This window comes from Eucyclogobius newberryi, unplaced genomic scaffold (genome assembly GCF_026437365.1).
Source record: "Eucyclogobius newberryi isolate DKJ021-1_F unplaced genomic scaffold, fEucNew1.0.hap1 SCAF_15, whole genome shotgun sequence".
Taxonomy (NCBI): Eukaryota; Metazoa; Chordata; class Actinopteri; order Gobiiformes; family Gobiidae; genus Eucyclogobius; species Eucyclogobius newberryi.
The window spans coordinates 1,501,238-1,524,981 of record NW_027315779.1 but is presented as its reverse complement, the minus strand read 5'-3'; the positions used below and the strand labels follow the sequence as shown (position 1 = coordinate 1,524,981).

Sequence of the window (23,744 nt, the reverse complement as noted above, 5' to 3'; positions counted from 1 at the left end):
CACACAAAGACTGTAGCACTTAGAATATAAATATGGATAACTTTTGATGCCCCGCTTGTGGAGATGATATTTCCAAAAGTAAAGCTTGATCGAGCTATTGCCCACGGAGGAGTTTGTTAAAGTGTGAAGCGTAAATGTGAACATTTTAAAGATTTGGCGTTTTCCCATTTGTGACAGTATATTTGCAGTTCCACGGCACAGAGACCGTACCACTTAAAATCAAAATATGACTAACTTTTGATGCTCCGCTTGTGTAGATGGTTTTCCCCAAATATGAGCTTGATCGGACAATCGCCCTAGGAGGAGTTCGTTAAAGTGTGAAGCGTAAAAATGTGGTGATTTGAGCGATTCTACGATTTTCCCATAAGGATAACATGGGATGTTTCTGTCATCGCTACGGTTACGCCGTACAAAATATGACTTTGGCTCTCATACTTGTATGATCAGGATGGCAAATTAGAATTTTGTTCAAAATATCATGTCATTTGGAAAAACTCTATTGTTTATAGGCCACTCTGAAGGCCAAATAGTCAGAATTCTGGGAAACGTTTGCGGCTCCGTCGCACAGAGACCGTAAAAGTTATCCTTAAAATTTGGATAACTTTAGATGCCCCACTTGTCTAGAGGACGTACACCGATTTTGAAGTCGGTGGGCAAAACGCACTAGGAGGAGTTCGTTAAAGTGTGAAACATAAAAATGTGGATATTTGAGACATTTTGCGGTTTTCCCATAGGGATAACATGGGAGGTTTCTGTCATCGCTATGACTATGCCGTAAAAATTAAGGCATTTGTCTGATAAGCTTTTTTGATCGGGACGGCAAAATAGAATTTTGGGTAAAGTTTAGAACATTTTGGTAAAACAAATTTTTGACCTTCAATGTTAATTTAAAGGTCACTCTGTAGGGGGCGCTATCGCGCCCATTTCAATTTTGTCACCCTAAACTGGTCCAAACTAGAAAGTTTAACAACTGATTCAAATTTGGTCCTAATCGGACTGGTTTTGATCAAATGGGAGCAATTTTTAGATCTGCAATATTCCAAAATAAGTTGTCCAACTTTGCGGCTGCGCCGCACACAGACCGTAAAAGGTAACTCAAAAAATTGGATAACTTTAGATGCCCCACTTGTCCAGAGGATGTCCGCCGATTTTGAAGTCGGTGGGCAAAACGCCCTAGGAGGAGTTCGTCAAAGTTTCACGTGAACAAAATGGCTAACACAGCGTGTTTTCATTTTCAAAGGAAGATGGCGGCCATAGGGTAAGTCTGGGGGCGTGGCCACAATAATATTTTTTTTTTGTCCTCACGAGAGCAATGCGTGTCCCTAATTTCGTAGCTTTACGCCCAAGTTGACCTTGGGGCGTCTCCCATAGGCGCAATGTATTTTGACTTTTGTCGGTGGCGCTGTCGCGCCATTTTTTAACGAAAAAAAAAATGGCCCAGAAAAAATCAAATTTTTCGCCGATTCAGAATTTTGGGCAAAGTTTGGTGAGTTTTTGAGCATGTTCAGGGGGTCAAATTAGAGCTCAAAAAGCAGAAGAACAAGAAAAATTAAAGCCGCAAGCGGCATCCAACGGCCCTCGCGGGCCGCCGGCCTTCCGACTCTGCTCTCTGCATTTTACAGAGATGGCGCTAACGCAATTGTCTAAGAACTAAGACAGCGACACATTGTACATGTACAATGCTGTGCTTAACCAGTGCAAGTGAACACAAATGTCGGTCAAATGTGCGGCTCCAGCGCACAGAGACCGTGACACTTGGAATAAAAATATGGATAACTTTTGATGCTCTGCTTGTGTAGATTATTTTCCCAAAATATGAGCTTGATCGAGCTATTGCCCACAGAGGAGTTCATTAAAGTGTGAAGCATAAATGTGAACATTTCAAGGATTTGGCGTTTTTCCCATTTGTGACAGTATATTTGCAGTTCCACGGCACAGAGACCGTACCACTTAAAATCAAAATATGACTAACTTTTGATGCTCCGCTTGTGTAGATGGTTTTCCCCAAATATGAGCTTGATCGGACAATCGCCCTAGGAGGAGTTCGTTAAAGTGTGAAGCGTAAAAATGTGGTGATTTGAGCGATTCTACGATTTTCCCATAAGGATAACATGGGATGTTTCTGTCATCGCTACGGTTACGCCGTACAAAATATGACTTTGGCTCTCATACTTGTATGATCAGGATGGCAAATTAGAATTTTGTTCAAAATATCATGTCATTTGGAAAAACTCTATTGTTTATAGGCCACTCTGAAGGCCAAATAGTCAGAATTCTGGGAAACGTTTGCGGCTCCGTCGCACAGAGACCGTAAAAGTTATCCTTAAAATTTTGATAACTTTAGATGCCCCACTTGTCTAGAGGACGTACACCGATTTTGAAGTCGGTGGGCAAAACGCACTAGGAGGAGTTCGTTAAAGTGTGAAACATAAAAATGTGGATATTTGAGACATTTTGCGGTTTTCCCATAGGGATAACATGGGAGGTTTCTGTCATCGCTATGACTACGCCGTAAAAATTAAGGCATTTGTCTGATAAGCTTTTTTGATCGGGACAGCAAAATAGAATTTTGGGTAAAGTTTAGAACATTTTGGTAAAACAAATTTTTGACCTTCAATGTTAATTTACAGGTCACTCTGTAGGGGGCGCTATCGCGCCCATTTCAATTTTGTCATCCTAAACTGGTCCAAACTAGAAAGTTTAACAACTGATTCAAATTTGGTCCTAATCGGACTGGTTTTGATCAAATGGGAGCAATTTTTAGATCTGCAATATTCCAAAATAAGTTGTCCAACTTTGCGGCTGCGCCGCACACAGACCGTAAAAGGTAACTCAAAAAATTGGATAACTTTAGATGCCCCACTTGTCCAGAGGATGTCCGCCGATTTTGAAGTCGGTGGGCAAAACGCCCTAGGAGGAGTTTGTCAAAGTTTCACGTGAACAAAATGGCTAACACAGCGTGTTTTCATTTTCAAAGGAAGATGGCGGCCATAGGGTAAGTCTGGGGGCGTGGCCACAATAATATTTTTTTTTTGTCCTCACGAGAGCAATGCGTGTCCCTAATTTCGTAGCTTTACGCCCAAGTTGACCTTGGGGCGTCTCCCATAGGCGCAATGTATTTTGACTTTTGTCGGTGGCGCTGTCGCGCCATTTTTTAACGAAAAAAAAAATGGCCCAGAAAAAATCTAATTTTTCGCCGATTCAGAATTTTGGGCAAAGTTTGGTGAGTTTTTGAGCATGTTTAGGGGGTCAAATTAGAGCTCAAAAAGCAGAAGAACAAGAAAAATTAAAGCCGCAAGCGGCATCCAACGGCCCTCGCGGGCCGCCGGCCTTCCGACTCTGCTCTCTGCATTTTACAGAGATGGCGCTAACGCAATTGTCTAAGAACTAAGACAGCGACACATTGGACATGTACAATGCTGTGCTTAACCAGTGCAAGTGAACACAAATGTCGGTCAAATGTGCGGCTCCAGCGCACAGAGACCGTGACACTTGGAATAAAAATATGGATAACTTTTGATGCTCTGCTTGTGTAGATTATTTTCCCAAAATATGAGCTTGATCGAGCTATTGCCCACAGAGGAGTTCATTAAAGTGTGAAGCATAAATGTGAACATTTCAAGGATTTGGCGTTTTTCCCATTTGTGACATATATTTGCGGCTCTACCGCACAGAGACCCTAGTACTTAAAATCAAAATATGGATAACTTTTGATGCCCCGCTTGTGTAGATGATTCTCCCCAAATATGAACTTGATCGGGTAATCGCCCTAGGAGGAGTTTGTTAAAGTGTGAAGTGTAAAAATGTGGTCATTTTAGAGATTTTGCGGTTTCCCCATAGGGATAACATGGGATGTTTCTGTCATCGCTACGGCTACGCTGTACAAAATATGACTTTGGCTCCCATACTTTTAATTTGGGGATGGCAAATGAGAATTGTGTGCAAAATGTCATGTCATTTGGAAAAACTCTTGTTTATAGGCCACTCTGAAGGCCAAATAGTCCAAATTCTGCGAAAAGTTTGCGGCTCAGCTGCACAGAGACCGTAAATGTTATCCATAAAATTTGAATAGCTTTAGATGCCCCACTTGTCTAGAGGAGGTACACTGATTTTGAGATCGGTGGGCCAAATGCACTAGGAGGAGTTTGTTAAAGTGTGAAGCATAAATGTAAACATTTCAAGGATTTGGCGTTTTTCCCATCTGTGACAGTATATTTGCAGCTCCACGGCACAGAGACCGTAGCACTTAAAATCAAAATATGGATAACTTTTGATGCCCCGTTTGTGTAGATGATTTCCCCAAATATGAACTTGATCGAGCTATCGCCCTAGGAGGAGTTTGTTAAAGTGTGAAGTGTAGAAATGTGGTCATTTTAGAGATTTCGCTGTTTTCCCATTTCTGACATATATTTGCGGGTCCGCCACACAGAGACCGTAGCACTTAGAATCAAAATATGGATAAGTTTTGATGCCCCGCTTGTGTAGATGATATTCTCCAAATATGAACTTGATCAGACAATCGCCCTAGGAGGAGTTCGTTAAAGTGTGAAGCGTAAAAATGTGATTTGAGCGATTCTACGATTTTCCCATAAGGATAACATGGGATGTTTCTGTCATTGCTACGGTTACGCCGTACAAAATATGACTTTGGCTCTCATACTTTTATGATCAGGATGGCAAATTAGAATTTTGTTCAAAATATCATGTCATTTGGAAAAACTCTATTGTTTATAGGCCACTCTGAATTCTGGGAAACGTTTGCGGCTCCGTCGCACAGAGACCGTAAAAGCTATCCTTAAAATTTGGATAACTTTAGATGCCCCACTTGTCTAGAGGACGTACACCGATTTTGAGGTCGGTGGGCAAAACGCACTAGGAGGAGTTCGTTAAAGTGTGAAACAGAAAAATGTGGATATTGGAGAGATTTAGCGGTTTTCCCATAGGGATAACATGGGAGGTTTATGTCATCGCTACGACTACGCCGTAAAAATTAAGGCATTTGTCTGATTGGCTTTTTTGATCGCAACGCCAAAATAGAATTTTGGGTAAAGTTTAGAAAATTTTGGTAAAACTAATTTTTGACCTTCAATGTTAATTTAGAGGTCACTCTGTAGGGGGCGCTATCGCACCCATTTCAATTTTGTCATCATAAACTGGTCCAAACTAGAAAGTTGAACAACTGATTCAAATTTGGTCCTAATCGGACTTGTTTTGATCAAATGGGAACAATTTTTAGATCTGCAATATCCCAAAATAAGTTGTCCAACTTTGCGGCTGCGCCGCACACAGACCGTAAAAGGTATCTCCAAAAATTTGATAACTTTAGATGCCCCACTTGTCCAGAGGACGTCCGCCGATTTTGAAGTCGGTGGGCAAAACGCCCTAGGAGGAGTTCGTCAAAGTTTGACGTGAACAAAATGGCTAACACAGCGTGTTTTCATTTTCAAAGGAAGATGGCGGGCATAGGGTAAGTCTGGGGGCGTGGCCACAATAATATTTGTTTTTTGTCCTCACAAGAGGAATGCGTGTTCCGAATTTCGTAGCTCTACAACAAAGTTGACCTCGGGGCGTCTCCCATAGGCGCAATGTATTTTGACTTTTGTCGGTGGCGCTGTCGCGCAATTTTTTTACGAAAAAAAAAAAGGCCCAGAAAAAACTAAATTTTTAGCCGATTTTGAATTTTGGGTAAAGTTTGGTGAGTTTTTGAGCATGTTCAGGGGGTCAAATTAGAGCTCAAAAAGCAGAAGAACAAGAAAAATAATAAAAAATAATAATATTTTTAGCAAAAACAATATAGACGTTTCCACTATAACAACAAATTATACATCGTTTGAAAGCTCTAAGCCTTCCCGATGCCGCCATGGGAAGGAATCATCATTACGAGCGCTTACGCGCTCGTCACTCCCTATTCCGTCGGGATGCCCCGCCCACTCCCCATAGACTTCCATTGATTTGAGCAGATACAAGCATGGCCCATGCCTGCGGCATGGACTCTCGCGTTCAGGACGGTGCCAGGAGGGTTTTTGGAGGAATGCAGCGCTTCGCGCTGCTGTTGTCAACAATAGTCGACAACTCATTGTCGACTATTTCTGTCATAGCAGGAGTAAGTATGCATGATCCATGCCTTCGGCATGGGCTAGTTCACTGTACTTGCCAGGGGCGACGGGGTACCAAACATGCGGGCTGCGCCCGCATGTTTGGTCAGACAGTTGCAACGCTGCCTTCGGCAGCGTTGCGGGAGCAATAGGCCCTCCGCCCTGCTGGGGCTCGGGCCTAACTAACAGTGCACTTCATTTATATAAGTAATTCAACAATCAGTACAAGGTATAATTTCCAACTTAATGTCGATACTAAGGAAAAGGTTTGATACGAGACACCAACTTGAATGAAATATAAAAAAACTGAAATATTTACACCATTGAATGCACATTTCAACATAACATAACAGTAGCTTGGCTCAAAAGCACTATTCTTCTCAGTATTGATGGAATAAGTATCTAGTTTCAGTGCTAGTTCAGTATCTGGGTATTGTATTTGTTCTACAGCCCTGGGCAGGTGGACTTAATACTTTTTCAGTAAAAACAACGAGGCTCGCGGGGGCTTAGCTCACCACTCGCCGGCTGTGGCTTCTGCACTTATTTTCGGAGTTGAAAAATGGATGATGAAAAGTGGTGCGTGATTAAAGAAAGATTGAGTGATATTATGGAGTGGCGGGGGCTGAGTTTGTGGCCTGCCATCTGCCCCTCCTGCGCCGTGGTGGTCCAGCACTGGGAAAAAAAAAAAAAAAAAAAAATATATATATATATATATATATATATATATATATAACATTTTCTCATTGGACCTAGACTGAGTCGTAGAAGTACTAAGTTTCAACACTTTACTGGCTGATTTCCAAATGTATTTTCAGCATTGATATTTTTTAACAGATATTACAGTCAATAGTTTTCTGAAAAGTAAACTAAATAAATGAAATGATCTATGTGTAATACATAGATAACAACTGGTACAGAAAACCTACTATTAGTATTATGATTCAGTGTAATTTCCTTTTTATTTTATTGTATTTTCTGTTGATAAAAAAGGTTTAACGATTGGTAAAAACTCAAAAAGCAGAATGAGTGTCTGTTTGTCTGCAGAAGGAGGGTCTAAGGACAGGGGCTGCGCTCTTATCCATTCACTTAGGCTCTGGGAACATTTCATTGTTTGATTTTCTAACGTTTTACTGGTGAAATCAGCCAAATACTGTTATAATTTGGACCTTTAATTACATTGTATAGTCTCAAAGGGCACGAGCAAGTAACGGATCTTCCATCAGAAAAGTAATTGTGCATGACGATCTTTTTTTCAACATAAAAAGCCAATTTTATAAAACTACTAGCACAAGTACAAACACATTGGTCTCACGTTCTCTCATACTCTCATTATCGGTATTTCATTTCATGCTATTTTAGTACAGTAAGCTCTGTGTCTCTTTACATCCCGTTTCCTTTCAGTCAGGGAGTTGGTGTCCACAGGCTCGCTCTCTCCATATGTCACTTCACATCAGGCCGGCCCGCGGTGCCAGCGGGACTACACCTGCATTTACAAACAGACACGCAGCCATTTGCATGCACGCCAACCCAAACGCCAGCCGCAACGCCAGCCTCCAGAAGAAAAGAGAGGAGAAAAATGACAAGCCCTTGAAACCGACACGAGGACGGAGGAAAGAGATGCAAAGAGTTTGGACAGCCCAGACAGCGGCGCGCGCAGAGCTAGCACTGCTTAGCTTCACTGTTAAAGACGGATTAAAGATGAAATCCGAGCATTTGATGTAGATGTGGTCAAAAGGCCAGATGGTCAAGGTGCAGCTGAGGCTAAAGTGGGACAACAGAGAATGGAGGGCTAAACGTCCCACAATATTTAAAGTACGATACTACTACTTTATTCCCCTCCTGGTACGATATTCATTTTGATGTTTACAATATTGTGGAAAGGTCACTTTTTCTATTCTTATAGGTTTGGGCGATAGATGAGAGACAGAATTTCAATCAGTGCCATTGAACGAAAATACTAAAAAGCCACATTTATTCCTCCAAAGTGTGAATAATAAGTTCCCCCCGGTGTGTGGAGGCCGTCGGGATTTTTCGTTCCATCCCAACTTCAACGAATCTTAAAATAATAACTGTATGTGCACATTGACTAAAATATTTCTTTAATATTTATATAAAACATATTCGAAATGATTATAGATATTTTTCACCACCTTCATTACTTCCAGCTGCTCATCAGTCTATAGAAAGAGCATTTGCATTGAGAGCGAAGGTTAAGATTAAGATTAAGATTAAGATTAAGATTAAGGTTAAGGTTAAGGTCAAGGTCAAGGTTAAGGTTAAGGTTAAGATTAAGATTAAGATTAAGATTACGGTTAAGGTTACGGTTAAGATTAAGATTAAGGTTAAGGTTAAGGTTGAGATTGAGATTAAGATTACGGTTAAGGTTAAGGTTAAGGTTACGGTTAAGGTTAAGATTAAGATTAAGATTAAGATTAAGATTAAGATTATGGTTAAGGTTATGGTTAAGGTTAAGGTTAAGGTTAAGATTAAGATTAAGGTTAAGGTTAAGGTTAAGGTTAAGGTTAAGGTTAAGATTACGGTTAAGGTTAAGGTTAAGGTTAAGGTTAAGGTTAAGGTTAAGGTTAAGGTTAAGATTACGGTTAAGGTTAAGGTTAAGGTTAAGGTTCACTTGTGTATCGGGGCAGTTAGTGTATAAAATGCCCTCTATTTCCAGTGCTCTGCTGCTGCAAAACAATGCAATTAAGCGAAAGAGCGTGCACTTCAATAAATAGTTGTCCAAAACATTACATAGATATAACAATGTGACTGTTATTTTTTATATTTTGTCTAGTCATTGCCAAATCAATGGAACTCACACACTGCGGGACACTGCGGTTTGGAAACAGCCCACTCTGAACAGGCAGACCTTGTGTTTCAGCCTTTGTTATGCTAAACTGTTTTAGTGAAGTGGCTTATGAAGGTGGAAAAGTACTTACGTAATCCTTTCTCTGACAGATGAATAAACTGGGATTCAAAGAGAGAACTGTCACAAAGTGTTTTTCTGTGACATTCTCAACTAAATTGTTTTGGTTTGTAAAATCTAAGAGCACATCACAGAATGGAGGCTTGAACTTAGATTCAGGGCTTCACCAAAGATTGTGTTTGAGTGACAGAGTGGTTAGCCCTTCTGCCATCAAGCAGAGAGGTTGTGGGACTGATTCTGCTGAAGCTGTTGGATGACAAGGGGCTCTCTCGTGGTTCTTAGACTATGCAAGGCATTTCGGTCAGGAGTGGCATCCAGATCAAGACTACATGTCCATACGTTTTAATACAATGCGACAACCAAATGCGGCAGGAGACTTTTGAGAGGAAAGACTCTCATCACCAAACAACAGCAGAATGAGAGTGATGATTAGAAGATGGTTTTATGTGTTGTGTTTCCAGAGTTCACCTGGCTCCTCCTGGTGCTGGCTGTGATGTCCGGCTGTAGGACACAGACCCGAGACACTTTTGTTCTGAGGGCTGCTACTCACCTCAACTCTCCATTATTATTGCATGTGCTTGAATTGCCTAATAAAGTGATATTGATTGATTAACAAATGCATATGTAGTACAATATCAACTGTTTGTTTTTGATTGATGTTTTATGATTCGTATGTTTTACCTTTTCCCTCCCCGAAAGGGCCCCAGACCCCACTTTGGGAGGTGAACTGTTCAATTATATGTACTCCATACATCTAACCTGATGTCTTGAATGTAAGTGCATGTTGTCATATTACAAACTGTTATTCTGTGACTTTCTCCTTATAATTTGCTCCGTCTGCAGTCTTGCTGTCCCGTCTGGGTTGGGGGGGCAACAGCTGTTGTGTTCATAAATGCAGGAGCGGGTCAGAGACTCAGGCTGACTGCTAAATGAGACAAGGGCCATCGCGCCTCAAGGATCCTGCACTGACAAGACTCCAGATGGCTGTTTGAGAGGAAAGCAAACCAATCCTCCTACATACAGTTACGCTTTTTCAAGTCCAGAAATGCCTAGATTAAACATACCTTTGAGCTCTTAACATGCTCAAGTGTGTCTTAGGGCTTTGGTCACACATGGAACTAAAGCTTCCACTGCCACATAGTGCGACAATGAAGGCTGGCAGTGGTGTTGTGGTGACACCTTGCTGAACTGTGTAGAATTAAAGTGTGACTGGATAGACTCCGGAGACAAGGTGAGCTCTGTTCGTTTGCTAACACAGGAACAGCGCTGCTTGTTATGCCAGACATCTAATCCACACTCCAATCCAGCAGTCAGGCCGCAAGACAAAAGAATGCAATTTGCAATTCCATAAACAAGAGGGAAATGACTTTCCACGCTACATACTGTATGGAAAGCATGTGGTCCTGAACTGAAATCCGTTATTGTATGTCATTTTTTCTGCTCGCTGTTTTTCTACAAGACAATTTATTCATTTGTAACTTAATTTCAGGTCTTGACATTTTTTATTGTATTTAAATCATCTGTTGTTAGTGTGTTACCGAAGTGCTATGTTCTGCCAGATGAAAAGCTGGTTATTATATCAAGTTACACAGTAAACAGCTGTTTTTGTACAATAGCCAAAGCTAATTAGCACGTCAGAGTCTGCGATCGTGTTGTCGCAATACTAACATTTCAAATTTGATTTTGATATCGAGGAAAAGGCAAGATACTTGTTTTGTATCCAGTTTTGATTCCGCAATGATAATGAAAACTATATATCTTAATGTAAACAATGTAATTTTCAATACTCAATGACAGTAGTTTTTTTTTAATATTATCATGTGATCTTCTACTGGTGCTTATAGAGATGAATCCATTCTAAAACGAATCAAGAAAGGTCCAAATGTATCCTATTTTATTTGATTAATATCTGTAGAGATGGTTCAAATGAGTATATCTAATTGAACAGCACATTTTAAACAAGTATCAGCAAAACACATGGAATTTGTATGTGCTGTAAGTATATATTTTTATTTATTTAAGTAACATCATACATATATTAATTTTTCACAATGTCAAGCTTCAAAAACTCATTTCAACAGCATCACCTCCTCCAGCTGAGAGTTTACCTTAAGCCTGGACACATTTCTATAAGAACAGGTGGTGCAATATTACACACTGTGGTCATGCTGTGCCATCCCTGAGAAATCCATATCCGTCCTGCCATGTCTCAGGAAATTGAGATTTAAACAGGCTTAATCTGTTCCTTTCGCCTTATACATTGGCCCGGGCCCATCAGTATCACAGAGCCACACCCCACACTGGGATCGGACCATCCATCTCCGGCTTCAGAGTCAGTATTTTGTGACAAACGGAGAAATCAACACTCAATCCTTCATTATTGATCAGTCACGTACAGATGAATGTGTGTTAGGTCCACGATGGTCAAACATGTAAAAACACCATCAATCACAGAGAGACACTTTGTTGACTTTGCTTTAAAGTCAGAGGTGGTACAGGTACTTTCAAGTAATACCACGGCCACTTTTAAAGACGTACTTTTAAACATGCTTTTGTGTACATTTACTTTGGCTTCTTGTGTTTTACAACTTAAAATGATGTATGAATTAAGAAAAGCACTTGACTTTCTACCAGTCAGGTCTTCCCTATTCAGGTTTGATGTTAACACTCCCTCTACTTGTATCAGAGAGAATCACCATTCAACCAACACAAGCCCACACAATGTCCCTGACATGTGATGTGACCGCAGAGATGGACTTAAAAACAGCAGGAGGCCTCCAGATCTCTACCTGTGATGGCACAAAACTGGGACATTTGGAAGAGTATGGAAGAGTATCTGTGACTCAGAGAAGGAGCAGCAAAGATGACTTCATAAATAGGATTCATCAAGCTAGCGTGAATGAAGCTTAAATACAACTCCGGGTAGGTTTTTGATGAGAAAACATTATTATAACATGGTTAATGGTCAAAATAGTAAATTTCACATGATATGTGTCCTTTAAATGATAATGTTCAGAGAAATAAGTCTCCTCCTCTGCATGTTGCATGTTAAATATTAGGGGATACAGCACATGGAGTAAAGTTTATTGTATAATTCTACTCAGCAGTAAGACCCACCTTATCTAATGCTAATATCTAATACATTTTATACTATTACTACTTTACTATTGCCACTGCTAACGAAATAAGAAGACCTTTAGTCATCCTCATAAGGAGGGAAATGAAGTGCAACAGACAGAATATTCAAGATAAATAAAGATTGGCATAGACTAATTCAGAAATAATGAATTAATTAATTAAATTATAATAATAACACATACAACTATATATAGTATATATTATATATATATATATATATATATATATATATATACATATATATATTATATATATATATTATATTTATATATATATATATATATATATATATATATATATATATATATATATATATATATATATATATATATATATATATATATATATATATATATATATATATATATATATATATATATATATATATATATATATATATATATATATATATATATATATATATATATATATATATATATATATATATATATATATATATATGGAATAACACTATGACTATGCTGAAGATGCTGAACAACCTGACTTCACCACATAAGTAAAAAGTATATCTTGATTCATATCACTGTAGAGTCTGATAAATATATTTTGATGTATTATGCTTTCATTACAACACTCAAATATATGGAGTACTCTCAATCAACGTTTAGACCAAATCAATGAGTCTGAACCATTTTTCCAGACATCTTTTCTCCTCAGATGGAGCCAACAAATGGATGAATGGACCCATTAACCGAATGAACCAGCTGCATCGAATATCTGATGAAACAGAGGATTTCCCATAAGCGACAGCGAGAAATACAGGCCACATTACCTTTGCTTTCCATTTTAATTTGTAAACCTGAAAACAAATTGTCTACATTCCATTTTAATTATATAATCTGCAAAAGGAGGCGATGTGTTTTTACTTTTCGTGATTACAGTCTTGTTTTAATTCAGCTGAATCCACTGAGCGTGATTTAATGAGGATAAACGGCTTTCGCAATCTACACCGCAGAGACCGGCATAAATAAGATTGTCACTGAGTTACGGTTGGTGCGTATATATTACGTGTTGTTATCGTCATGGCCACTACACAAACGTTCATGAAAAGTGTCGTCCGGTGCAAGCAGCTGTATTGTCCCCAAGCTTATATTCAAATGTGTGCGTTTTTTTCACAAATGACACTTCCATCGTGGCAGATAGAAATGTACATGATTAATGATTATTGTCAATGTTGAGCAAACTGTTTTTGTCTTTTGAATTCAATAATATCTAGAAATGTAGGGTTTTTCCCCCCCTTTCTCAGTCCTTTCCGGTCATTATCATTGAAGTGAGTGGATGCTTGCGATACACTTTTATGCCACTAGTTGGAGAAACGAGCAACTCTAGCTCAAAGCAAAAGAAAGCATGAAGACCATTACATTACACGTCACTCTACAAAGGCCCCAAGTGTCTATGAATGTTACTTCCTGTCGAGAAAAACAAAAAAAGCACATTTCCTAGTCACAGGGGAAATAAGACAAACCAGTCCTCGAGGGTTTGACGATATCTGAAGGAGATTGAAATGCGTAGCGATCGCCTGATAGCCCTGTAACCATGGCAACAAGAAAGGCATGGTCATCCAGTCCTACCACAGTGACCAAAAGGAAACGGCGTCAGAAAATTGAAAGTGTAATTTATGGTTCGTTTTCGTTTGGTTTGATACCGTATCCTGGTCGTAGCCAACGTTCTTTCTGAACCTGAAGTGCTGCAAGATGAGGCTGGAATTGTGGATTAAAGGAGACATATTAAGTTGTTTAGGTATCTATCAGTGGTGGGCCGTCAGGACCAGCAAGGCCTTCTCTGCTAGCCTAAACATAATCAGAATATGATTTAAAAATATATATATATATATATTTTCCCTCAAATATTTATTAAATTATTCCCCTGAGTAAGAGTTTTACTCTTCATTTCATGGCTTTCCTCTTGGATGCACTGCTTCTGACCCAGGTTCAGATTTGGAGGGCTGGTCTTTATGTTAGATCTTTTATCCAATAAAGATAAGAGCCATGGCATCATAATGATGGTAATATGATGGTAATAAGAGGTGGATTTATTCGGGTGTGTATGACCTCACTGAAGGCCCAAGCCCCAGACCCACCGCCTGCCACTGGTATCTATACGTCACTTCTGTGCATTTTACAGTTGATGCTTTTTACTTTCATTTCACTACAGCTGAGACTTTTCTCATTTTTGAACTGGACTAAAAAAGCCAAAGTGTTTTTTTTTCTTGAGGTTTTATGGAGACATACTGTTCCAAGTCGAGCAGACGAAATGGTAAAGGTCGTGTAAATGCCCAGGAAAAGAGCTTCTGATGACCAATAATCAGGACAATTTTTGATCAAGGTCACAATTGGACACTTTGGGAAAGGTACATTTTCAACAACAGATGTTACAGGGTTGTTTAAAAAGCCAACAATACAACTTTGAGTAAAACTAATGATGAGGAAACAAAGCTTTAAAGTCACTTTTGCATTATATGGCTCCTTTAAAAGAAAACAAATTAATGTTTAAGGGAATATAATGACAAAAAAGACTGCCCAACCTACTCCTTACGACCATTTACCAGTTTACAATAGATTTTAGATGCTATCTACTCAATTCTGTCACAATTAGGTGAGTGTAGAGTATACAAAACTGCTAAATAAAACATGGTTAGGTAGATAGAAATGTCTAGTGGCTGTTTTATTCTTTCCTGATCAAACATGTGATGACTACGGTATGTACAGTGGCTTATGCAAACTCCTATAGACATTATGTCCCCATCTCACACCTGCAACCTCGTTCTGCCTGAAACAACCCCAAAAGCCTCCAGCGTTTCTAAAAGTGTCTCACAATGTTCCGTCAGCTCTTCTTTAAAACCGCAGCTGATGATCGCAGTGCCTTAGTGTTAAGATTATATCGCTTCATTCTATAATCAGGGCCAAGAAATAGATGAGATTCCCAAATTCCAGCAGGACTATGCTGGTTAAAGTACATTATTATTTTATTTTTATTATTATATTATTATTATTAGTACATAAATTAGAATGACACATGTAATAGATGTGGTTGAATAATTATAGTGGGACATTAGACTACTAGAGATGTAGTAGAAATGTTTACGTGTTGAGAAACTGTAATTCCCAAAACAGTGCTACAATGACAGCAAAAATATCAAACAAATGAAATAAATTGTAATGGAAAACTGGCAACTGACAGTGGAGTCATATTCTATACAATAATTTCAACCCCTAATGGCTCAAAACTCTGACTCGCCATATTGTGTGCTTTGTTTGCCGAATGCCTCGTCCCATCCACGACTAATACAATGGCTGTGATTTTCTGTCTATTGGTCACTCTGAGCACATTTTCAAACACAATGTCTGTAGAGAGAGGCAGATCAGGCAGATCGGACCACCAGCCTTGCGCGCCACCTTCAAAATAAATCCTTTTGGATCATTCTTCAGACATGGAAATACCCGCTCTCGCCCTGGCGTGAACAGAAGCGCACGGTGCTCTACCTGACACAGTCCTGACGACCTCGGTGGTGTTCCTCAGGCCCACGAAGGAGAACTGGTAGAGCCTCCAGGAGCGGATGTCCCCGACCTCCACGGAGCTCCTCTTCCACTTGTACACAATCTCGTCTCTGGGGTATCCGTCTGCGAGGAGAGAGGCAAAGGGTTAGGGGACACGCAAGGGCAGTGCCTATAGAGTCTCCTTTGCATAATTAGGTTATAAAAATGTATAGGTAGATGTAAAATGATGTGCAGTGAAGGTTAGAATGGTTGGAAATATATATATATATATATATATATATATATATAGTATTTCCTGCAATAACAGTAACGTCCCCTGGAAAAAAGTGCAGCAAATTCCATATCTTTAAGAGACTGAGATCATTTAAGGATTGCATTGTTCATCTTTGTTGTATTAAAAGCAATGCATGCAAATGATGATGAAGTTGAGTGTACAAAAAACAAACCTGCAGTGACAGAATAGACTTGAGGTGATATCGATAAATAATAATGCAGAAAACCCATAAAGCTCATCAGATATTTTGGCAATAAAACAGAATAAAAAAATATCCACAAATGTACAGAAATATCACTTTATACCCTTGATTGTTTGAAAGATTATTAATAGATTATTAATAATTAATCAATATATTATAATCAATATTTATACTCTGCATGATTTTAAAACAAGTAGACTGTTACGATAATCAACTATATCGAGTTCAATCTTGTGGTACAATAAATATTATATCAGTAACAACAACTTGCATACTTTGTGTTTCTTTGTTCATTTATGAATGGCAATTCATGATTTCTGTGTATTCTTTTGTCTTTTGGAAAAGAGTTTACTAGTGATGGGCGGATCAATACCAAATATCAAGGTATCAGGTATCGAAAGTATCTATTCTCATGCTAAAATACAGATGATACAATATTATATATATTTTATTTGTACATATACAGTATTGTAGATCAGTTCAAGCTGGGCTGGAGAAAAGATCATGTAAAAGAAAAGAAAAAAAGGTACAACTCTTTATAGTAGAGGAGTTTCAGTGCATTTGAACACTCTGGTATCGGTATCGTATCGATATTGCGAGAGGTCAAAACAAAAATCACTGGTATCGCCCATCACTGGTTTACTGTGATTTTAATTCTCTAAACTGTAGAGTAATTAGTGTAAAAATTCTATGTAATCGTTTATTGTGACCATTTATGAAATACCTGAAAAACAGTTACAATAGTATCACTATTTTTACATATACAGTCCACCTCTAGAACAGATATAAGCGTCTTCACTGTTCTCATAAAAGGCTTTTAAACATGCTAAAACTAGTCAATATTGTAACACACTTGCGTTCATGCTCACAGCGCCGCTAGTGTCTTTCATGGAGGAACTGTTACATAACTACATTTATCCACCAAATCTTCGTCCCATCAAACTCGTTTTTTGAGAGACAGTGAGGAATGTTAAAACACACATTATGAAGACTATTTTATACTTGAAAAAGACAATTTGTGAAAATGAAAGCGAGCAATCTGAGGCCACTTGACCGCTGAGATTAGGCTTTCTTATTATGTGGAAATTAATTTGAGTTGTAATACTGTAAAAAAGAAAAACTAGTTTGGATTAGTATTGATTTTCCGCACTGTAAGGCACACTTAAAAGCCTTCAATTTTCTTAAAAAACGAAACGGGTACCACACAAAATCGCGTACAAGTTTTGTTTCGCTTAATGCGCCTTAAATTCCGGCGCAGCTTATATATGAAAAATGATCGAAAACAGACCATTCAGTGACAGTGCACAGTGCAAGACCATACTTAGGGTGCGTTTTGGTCCTGTTTTAGTCCTGTTTTAGTCCTGGTTTGAGCCCAGTTTAATCCTAGAGTGCGTTGACTATTTCAAAATGAGGACTAAACCTGGCCAAGACCAGAACCAAACGGGACAAAACAAGGTCCACATTAGGACTCAAACTGGGCCAAAACAAGGACCAAATAAAACCGGCGTCAAGGACAAGCACCTCAAATGTAGAATTAGTTTGGTCCGTTTCTATTCCTGGTCCAGGCCAACTTTAGTTCCCAGTTTAGTCCCAGTTTTGTCTTTATTTTCGAAACCTACTTCCAACTATATCATTTCAATTCTTTGTTTTGGTTTATTTTGTTTATTCAATTACACCATGTTTAATTAGAGTGATAAATGTAGTGTGAGTCGACAGCTTTGGCACAGTTTTTTCCTTCCAGAGGAAACTATCGGGATAAAAGAGGGGTTTTCTTTCATCCGCACACACGCTCCACCAGGGCACTTAAAGCCTTACAGCGCGGGCGTCTAACCATCTACCACATTATGTACAGGCAGTTTGCAGCTTGGCTCTTCGCTGGCTGCAAATTATTGATTCACTTTGTTCTTGTGGGAACGATCTGGGCGTCTCTGGCCGACTAACAGGAAAATCACTTCTGGAAGCTCGGCCGGAATCATCTTCTCTTGCCACGGTTCCAAACCTCTTCCATAAATACTGTACAAAGCAATAGTTCACTGATTATACTGTGTTATATTCATGTCCAACCTAATGAAACTGTACACAATGTAGCTGCCAAACGTATCTGTTGTATGTCTCTCTTTCTCGCTCCCCATTACGCTATAAGATAAGAGAAGATAACCTTTATTTGTCCCACAATGGGGAAATTCCAGAGTTGCAACACAGATTAGGTACAGAAACAGATTAGGCACATAAGTATAATAATAACGAAACAGATTACTCATAAAAAACGTATATAAAAAATTTACAGATGTCATATGGACAGAAAATATTGCACCAGGATGATTGACATTATGCCACAGTATTGCACATGAATATGACAGGATTGCACATAATTATGAAAACTGAATGACACATGTTCAGGGCTAACAGTGTTTGAGTATAGCTGTTTATTTGTATTATCAGACTTTAAGAAGACTATTCTTACAGAAATATTTGCTAATTACCAACAAACTATAGTGATGATGTCAGCAGGTTAAGGGGGCACTCATTTACTTTAATAATTACATATTTTTTCAACAAATAATGGCTCCACGGAGAAAAGCAGATGGCCCCCCGACAGAAAAGTGACACGGTGCGCCTTTAACAGTGCACCCTTCTATTGACATTGTTCTTCGACTTTAAATCCCGTAAAAGTCAAACCATACGTTCAAATCCGTAGGCTGTAGATGCAGTACAAATGTATTGCCAAGAACTCCTCTCTGATCCATGACGTTTCTGCCACACTGCAAATTTACATTCTTCCACATTAGCATAGCAAACACGACCGCGCGCCGTGCTGCTAATCTTATCTCCCCACATCGAAAACAGGAGCTCGGTTTGTAGCGCCACGTTCGGTTTCCCCTTTGCGGCACGTGTCGAGGAAATGACGCCTCGTGATCGTCGCCGACGGCTGTGCTCGTCCTGCCGCGGCCTCAGAGCGACCGCGGGCTGCGTCGGGCGCTAAAACTTCTGAAAACACGCCGAGCATTTTCATAAAATTTAAATGAAATGCTTGTTTTCTGGTTTTTGGCACGCTACCCAAACGCTTCTTCTCTTCCTTTCTTTCTTTCTTTCTTTCTCTGCGGCTCACAAAGACGCAGTTTCTCAGGGGAATTTCCCATGGTGCATCTCTCTGCGGATCCATGGTAACCTCATTAGCATAACTTAGCCTCCGTCCGTTGCAAACGCGCTGCACTTGGACTTGGGTCACTGTCTGAAATGTCTTCTGAAAAAAAAATATTGATCGAAACGCAGAGGATCAATTCTTAGTCTTGGGAAGAGGAAGCAACATTCATTGTGAAATATTTCCGGTGTATTATGTTACCGAAAACTTTTTAAATAGAGTAAGAGTGAGTGGACAAGTCTTTTAAGTGTGTTTTAAAGATACAAACTGCTGTTAGTAGTTTGATACCCACTTCGATCGCCATGTGCTGGAGCAAGTCGTCTCCATTATTGCTTAAATATCTATAAATGAGTGAAGGTGTGATTGGTGGTGTTTGCAGAAGTGTTGTTTCTGTCAGGTTTCTGTTCAGCTCCTTCCTTTTCACAGCATGGCCGACTAAATTAAATGTAATATCGCTGTACCTGATAATCACTTTGTCAATAAAACTTCAAAAATAGAAGTTATTCTTAAATGGTTTGCAGTGGTCCAAAGTTATTTATCACTTTCAAAACACATTCTTCGCATCTTAATTATTCACCGCAATGCGTTTGTATGCGCCTTTCTCCGCTTTCAGGTGTCAGAGCTGAGTTTTGCCGTCTGTAATGCTAACAACAACCTGCAAGCTAATAACACACCTCCCATTTTGCTCTAAAAAATGCTCTGTTTGTTGTAACCAGTCTTTTGTTTACCTGTTAGCCCTGTTAAGGACCGTTGCAGTCCTATTGTTAGCTAACTGCTGCTCCTCACCGCTATTAAGCACCTGATTAGCATATAATTGCCTTGATTCCTCACTTGACCAAGGCGAAAGGACGCTGCTCGCAAATTAAGCCACCATTTCTGTTTAAAGAGACTCTTCTTTCCAACCAAGTCTTCTCTCTGCTTAAACCTTGACCTCCCTGTCTACAAACAAGACGTATGGCACTCTGAAAAAGAGACTTTGCACAACGCAGAGCGAGCGTGAATTCTCATGCCTGATAGAGTTTGGGTTCAGCCTTTATGCCACAAAATGAAGCTACAACGCCCGAAACGTGACTTGTGGTGTACGATAATAATACACTTTTGGGAGCTGTTTTAGCTTTGTATACTTCATTCTTTCATTGCTTCATAATTGTCATGGTCTTGCACGCTACTTAGTTTTTGGATGTGTTTGTCCCTCTTCTGACAAACAAAATTAAGCGAACCGTTTCTCCAAATAAAGTAGATTCATTTTATTCTGCCAAATTGCTTAACAGAATGAATAGCTTGTGCGTGCCATTCCCCGGTGTCTCCGTTGTCTCGCCTCAAATGTACTTCTCGGCGATAACGGTCGTATATAAAGAGTGAGCGAGCAAGGGAGAAGAGGGAGAGAGAAGAGGGATGGAGGCAGTTGGGTTTCCGGAACATATGGCCCAAACTTACAGCTCGAAAACTCCAGGGGACACGAGTGCTCATCCATCGGGAAGTTGTTCAGTTTAAGCTGGCACTCTGCGTCGATCGTCAACCTGTGGAGAGACAATATTTAGAAACATGCGAGCTGCCTCTGGTCCTGTAGTTACCGTGAAGAAGGACAACACAAGATGGATGTTTAACCAGCGCGGGCAGAACATCAGGCTCATTTTCAACAGTAAATAATGGTAGTTTCTTTAAAATGACTATCTTGTCTTCTACTAGTTCTGTTGTACTAAAATAACAGTCTACATTTTAGTTTTGATACTAGTTTTAGCATTGGTTGGTATTTGGATATTGATTCTTAAACATTAGGAAATCAATAATGACAATTTTGAGACTACGGAGGAATACGCTTCACACTATAAACAAACAGCTAAATATCCCGCCAGTTTATATCATAGGAACATGTTCTGAAAGACACGTGATTCTTGTTTATACGTTCAGGCTTTTGGTCAAGTTGCAATTGCAATGCTTGAAAGAAAAATCATAATGATGTGCTATGTTAAATGATATTGCGACAAAATAACAAATATGTCAGCAGCAACTAGTCAATTTAGTTTTAGTTGGCTGCTTTATTGTGAAATAATGATGAATATACAGTAAAATAGCGTATATATCCTCTGTACACTATCTGTAATATAATATTTGCAATAAAACATGTTTTTGAAATCGCTTTTCTTCTTTTAGGGACAGTTCAAATGAAATGTGTATTGCTTTCTAGTGAATCTAAATATTTTCCCGAGGGGGTTGTAAATGAATTAATATTGACTTATGTGAAGATTGATTAATTTTTAAAATGTAATTTTCTGGACCCCTGACACTCTGGGCTTTGGGAAATCAAAACCTTTTGCCTCTCCTCCATCTCTAGAGTGTCAGCTACCAGTGCATATGAATCATATTGTAACGATCAATGTTTAGTTGCTTGTGAGTTACTTTGAAAAGTATTGTATTATTAACCTCATTCACATTATTAATTGAATCCAGTCAAATTAAAAGTGATGTTTTTTTAATGGCACTTACATCACTTATTTTCTAATCATTACCTTTCTCTTTGAATGATCCAATGACCTTATAACGCAGTGTACCCTAACTTTAACCGTCCATGGGCTTTTATCACTGTCCCGAGTCATCCTAATTACACACTCGTTAAACCCCGACTTCGTTACCACGTTAATGAAGTAGGTGGTTTTGTGCACAGAGGAGGATCCATCAACCGAGTCCAGAAAGAGTTCACTCGGCTCTCCTCGTTACTGCGGCTGAGATATTGCTTTGTCAGTCCACCAGCCGCTGTGTTTATGATGGCAAGGTACATGATAATAAGCCGCATTATTTCACTCTAATCAAGCCTCCTTATAGCGCTTGACATTTTGCTTAGAGCTACAGATTCCACACAACGGGAGTGCAGCTGGCTCCGTGGACAACTGCCAGAAACGAGCCCGGGCTTACGGGGGTAATGTTCTTGAATAACGGTTTAAGCTGCATTTTGAAGTCTGTTTATGTTATTATCCTAAGCATTAGTTAATATTGTGTGTGCATAAATTTAGGCGACACTACTACAGGCAAAAAAAAACATTCTCATCAGGCTGCCCCAAATAAATTGTCTGTTTGCTGTAACCCGAGTCAACATTTTTCATCTGGCTCGGTCGGTAGGCAAATTCTTATTTTTTTCACTTTGAAGGCAAAAAAAAAGATCAAAATTTTGTCATTTTTGAGTCGGAATGACCACCAGGGGTCAGGCTTCAACAGTCAATGACGGAAAACGTCTCTATCAACCCGATCGGGAGACTAAATCTCACGATTTTAAGATATTTCAATCGACATTTTGTACGACGCTATCCTTTATTTCGGTAGCTAAGGCGAGCGGGGGGAACATGCGGGGGACACGGGGGCCGCCATGTTTGTTGTGATGACGCTACTGGGCGTGTGTCAATCCTTGACAGAGCATGGCATTACTCTGGACATCTCAGTGGCGCCGACAAGGGTAAACCAATTTGATAAAGGCAATATGACGACTCCCATGGGCGGTCTGTTTTGTTACAGACGCATGTGGAGGACTGAAAATGATGACGCTCATGTGTTACGCGGTGCGTTATCAGTTCTTTGAGATGAAAGTCAAGCGTGATACAAATATTTGACCTGGTGGTTCAGGACAGACAGGTCGGCGAGTCGGCGAAATAATTGAAAAATAAAAGATTTTGATGTTTTTTCATCAAAATGCTGATATTTATTTTTCAGTCGGCTGGTTTCATAGCGGGTCGGTCGGGTTACAGCAAACAGACGTATTATTTTGCTCAGCCACATAAAAGTGTTCAAACAACCAAGTTGTCTAAGCAGCACCTAAAGATGTGTTTTTAATTTAATTTAATGAATGGGCTTGCAACTACACACCAATCGTTACAAACTTGTACAACATATTGACCGGCTCGTACAGAGGGTTTTGTTGATATATATTTTTCCAAGCCTGATTTATAGTTCTACGATAACTTTAAAAATAGTAAGGAAAAATGTGTTTTGTATGCCTATTTTCAGTCAGATCTAGTTTACTCAAACACTAAATAAGGTCCAAAATCCCCTCTAATCTCATCTAATATGTCAACAAAATGAAAACAAAAGGACATTAAAACCAGGCTTCTTTCGTTTTTCAGATTTATTTCCCAAATATGTGCAATTTTGGCAGTTTTTACACTTTAAAAGGCCTTTTACAAACACATTTATAATGATTAAAGAACATATGTTCTTCTTACATTAATTAAAAAATAACAGAAGATTTCAAATAGATATAGCTAAATTTAATTTGTTCCTATTTCACCTGCAGTGTCTCGCCTTAATGATTTAGCCTTTGTAAAATATTTTGGACTCATTTTAGAGAGTGCAAATATCTCTCCTTGACTTGGCTTGGACCAGTATTGGACCAGTATTGGACCAGTATTGGACCAGTATTGGACCAGTATTGAACCAGTATTGGACCAGTATTGGACCAGTATT

At 39.2% G+C, this 23,744-nt stretch overlaps 1 protein-coding gene across 2 annotated transcripts in view; it reads right to left on the bottom strand.

Moving 5' to 3' along the window:
• gabrg2 (gamma-aminobutyric acid type A receptor subunit gamma2) overlaps window positions 1-23,744 on the bottom strand; it is a 101,316-nt gene that overhangs the window by 39,143 nt on the left and 38,429 nt on the right. For both annotated transcript variants that reach the window (XM_072445692.1, XM_072445691.1), the window contains exons 5-6: window positions 20,730-20,812; window positions 15,660-15,797 (exon numbers count right to left, since the gene is read on the bottom strand). In XM_072445692.1, coding sequence (XP_072301793.1) covers window positions 15,660-15,797; window positions 20,730-20,812 — 221 coding nt within the window. The remainder of the gene's footprint in view (window positions 1-15,659; window positions 15,798-20,729; window positions 20,813-23,744) is intronic.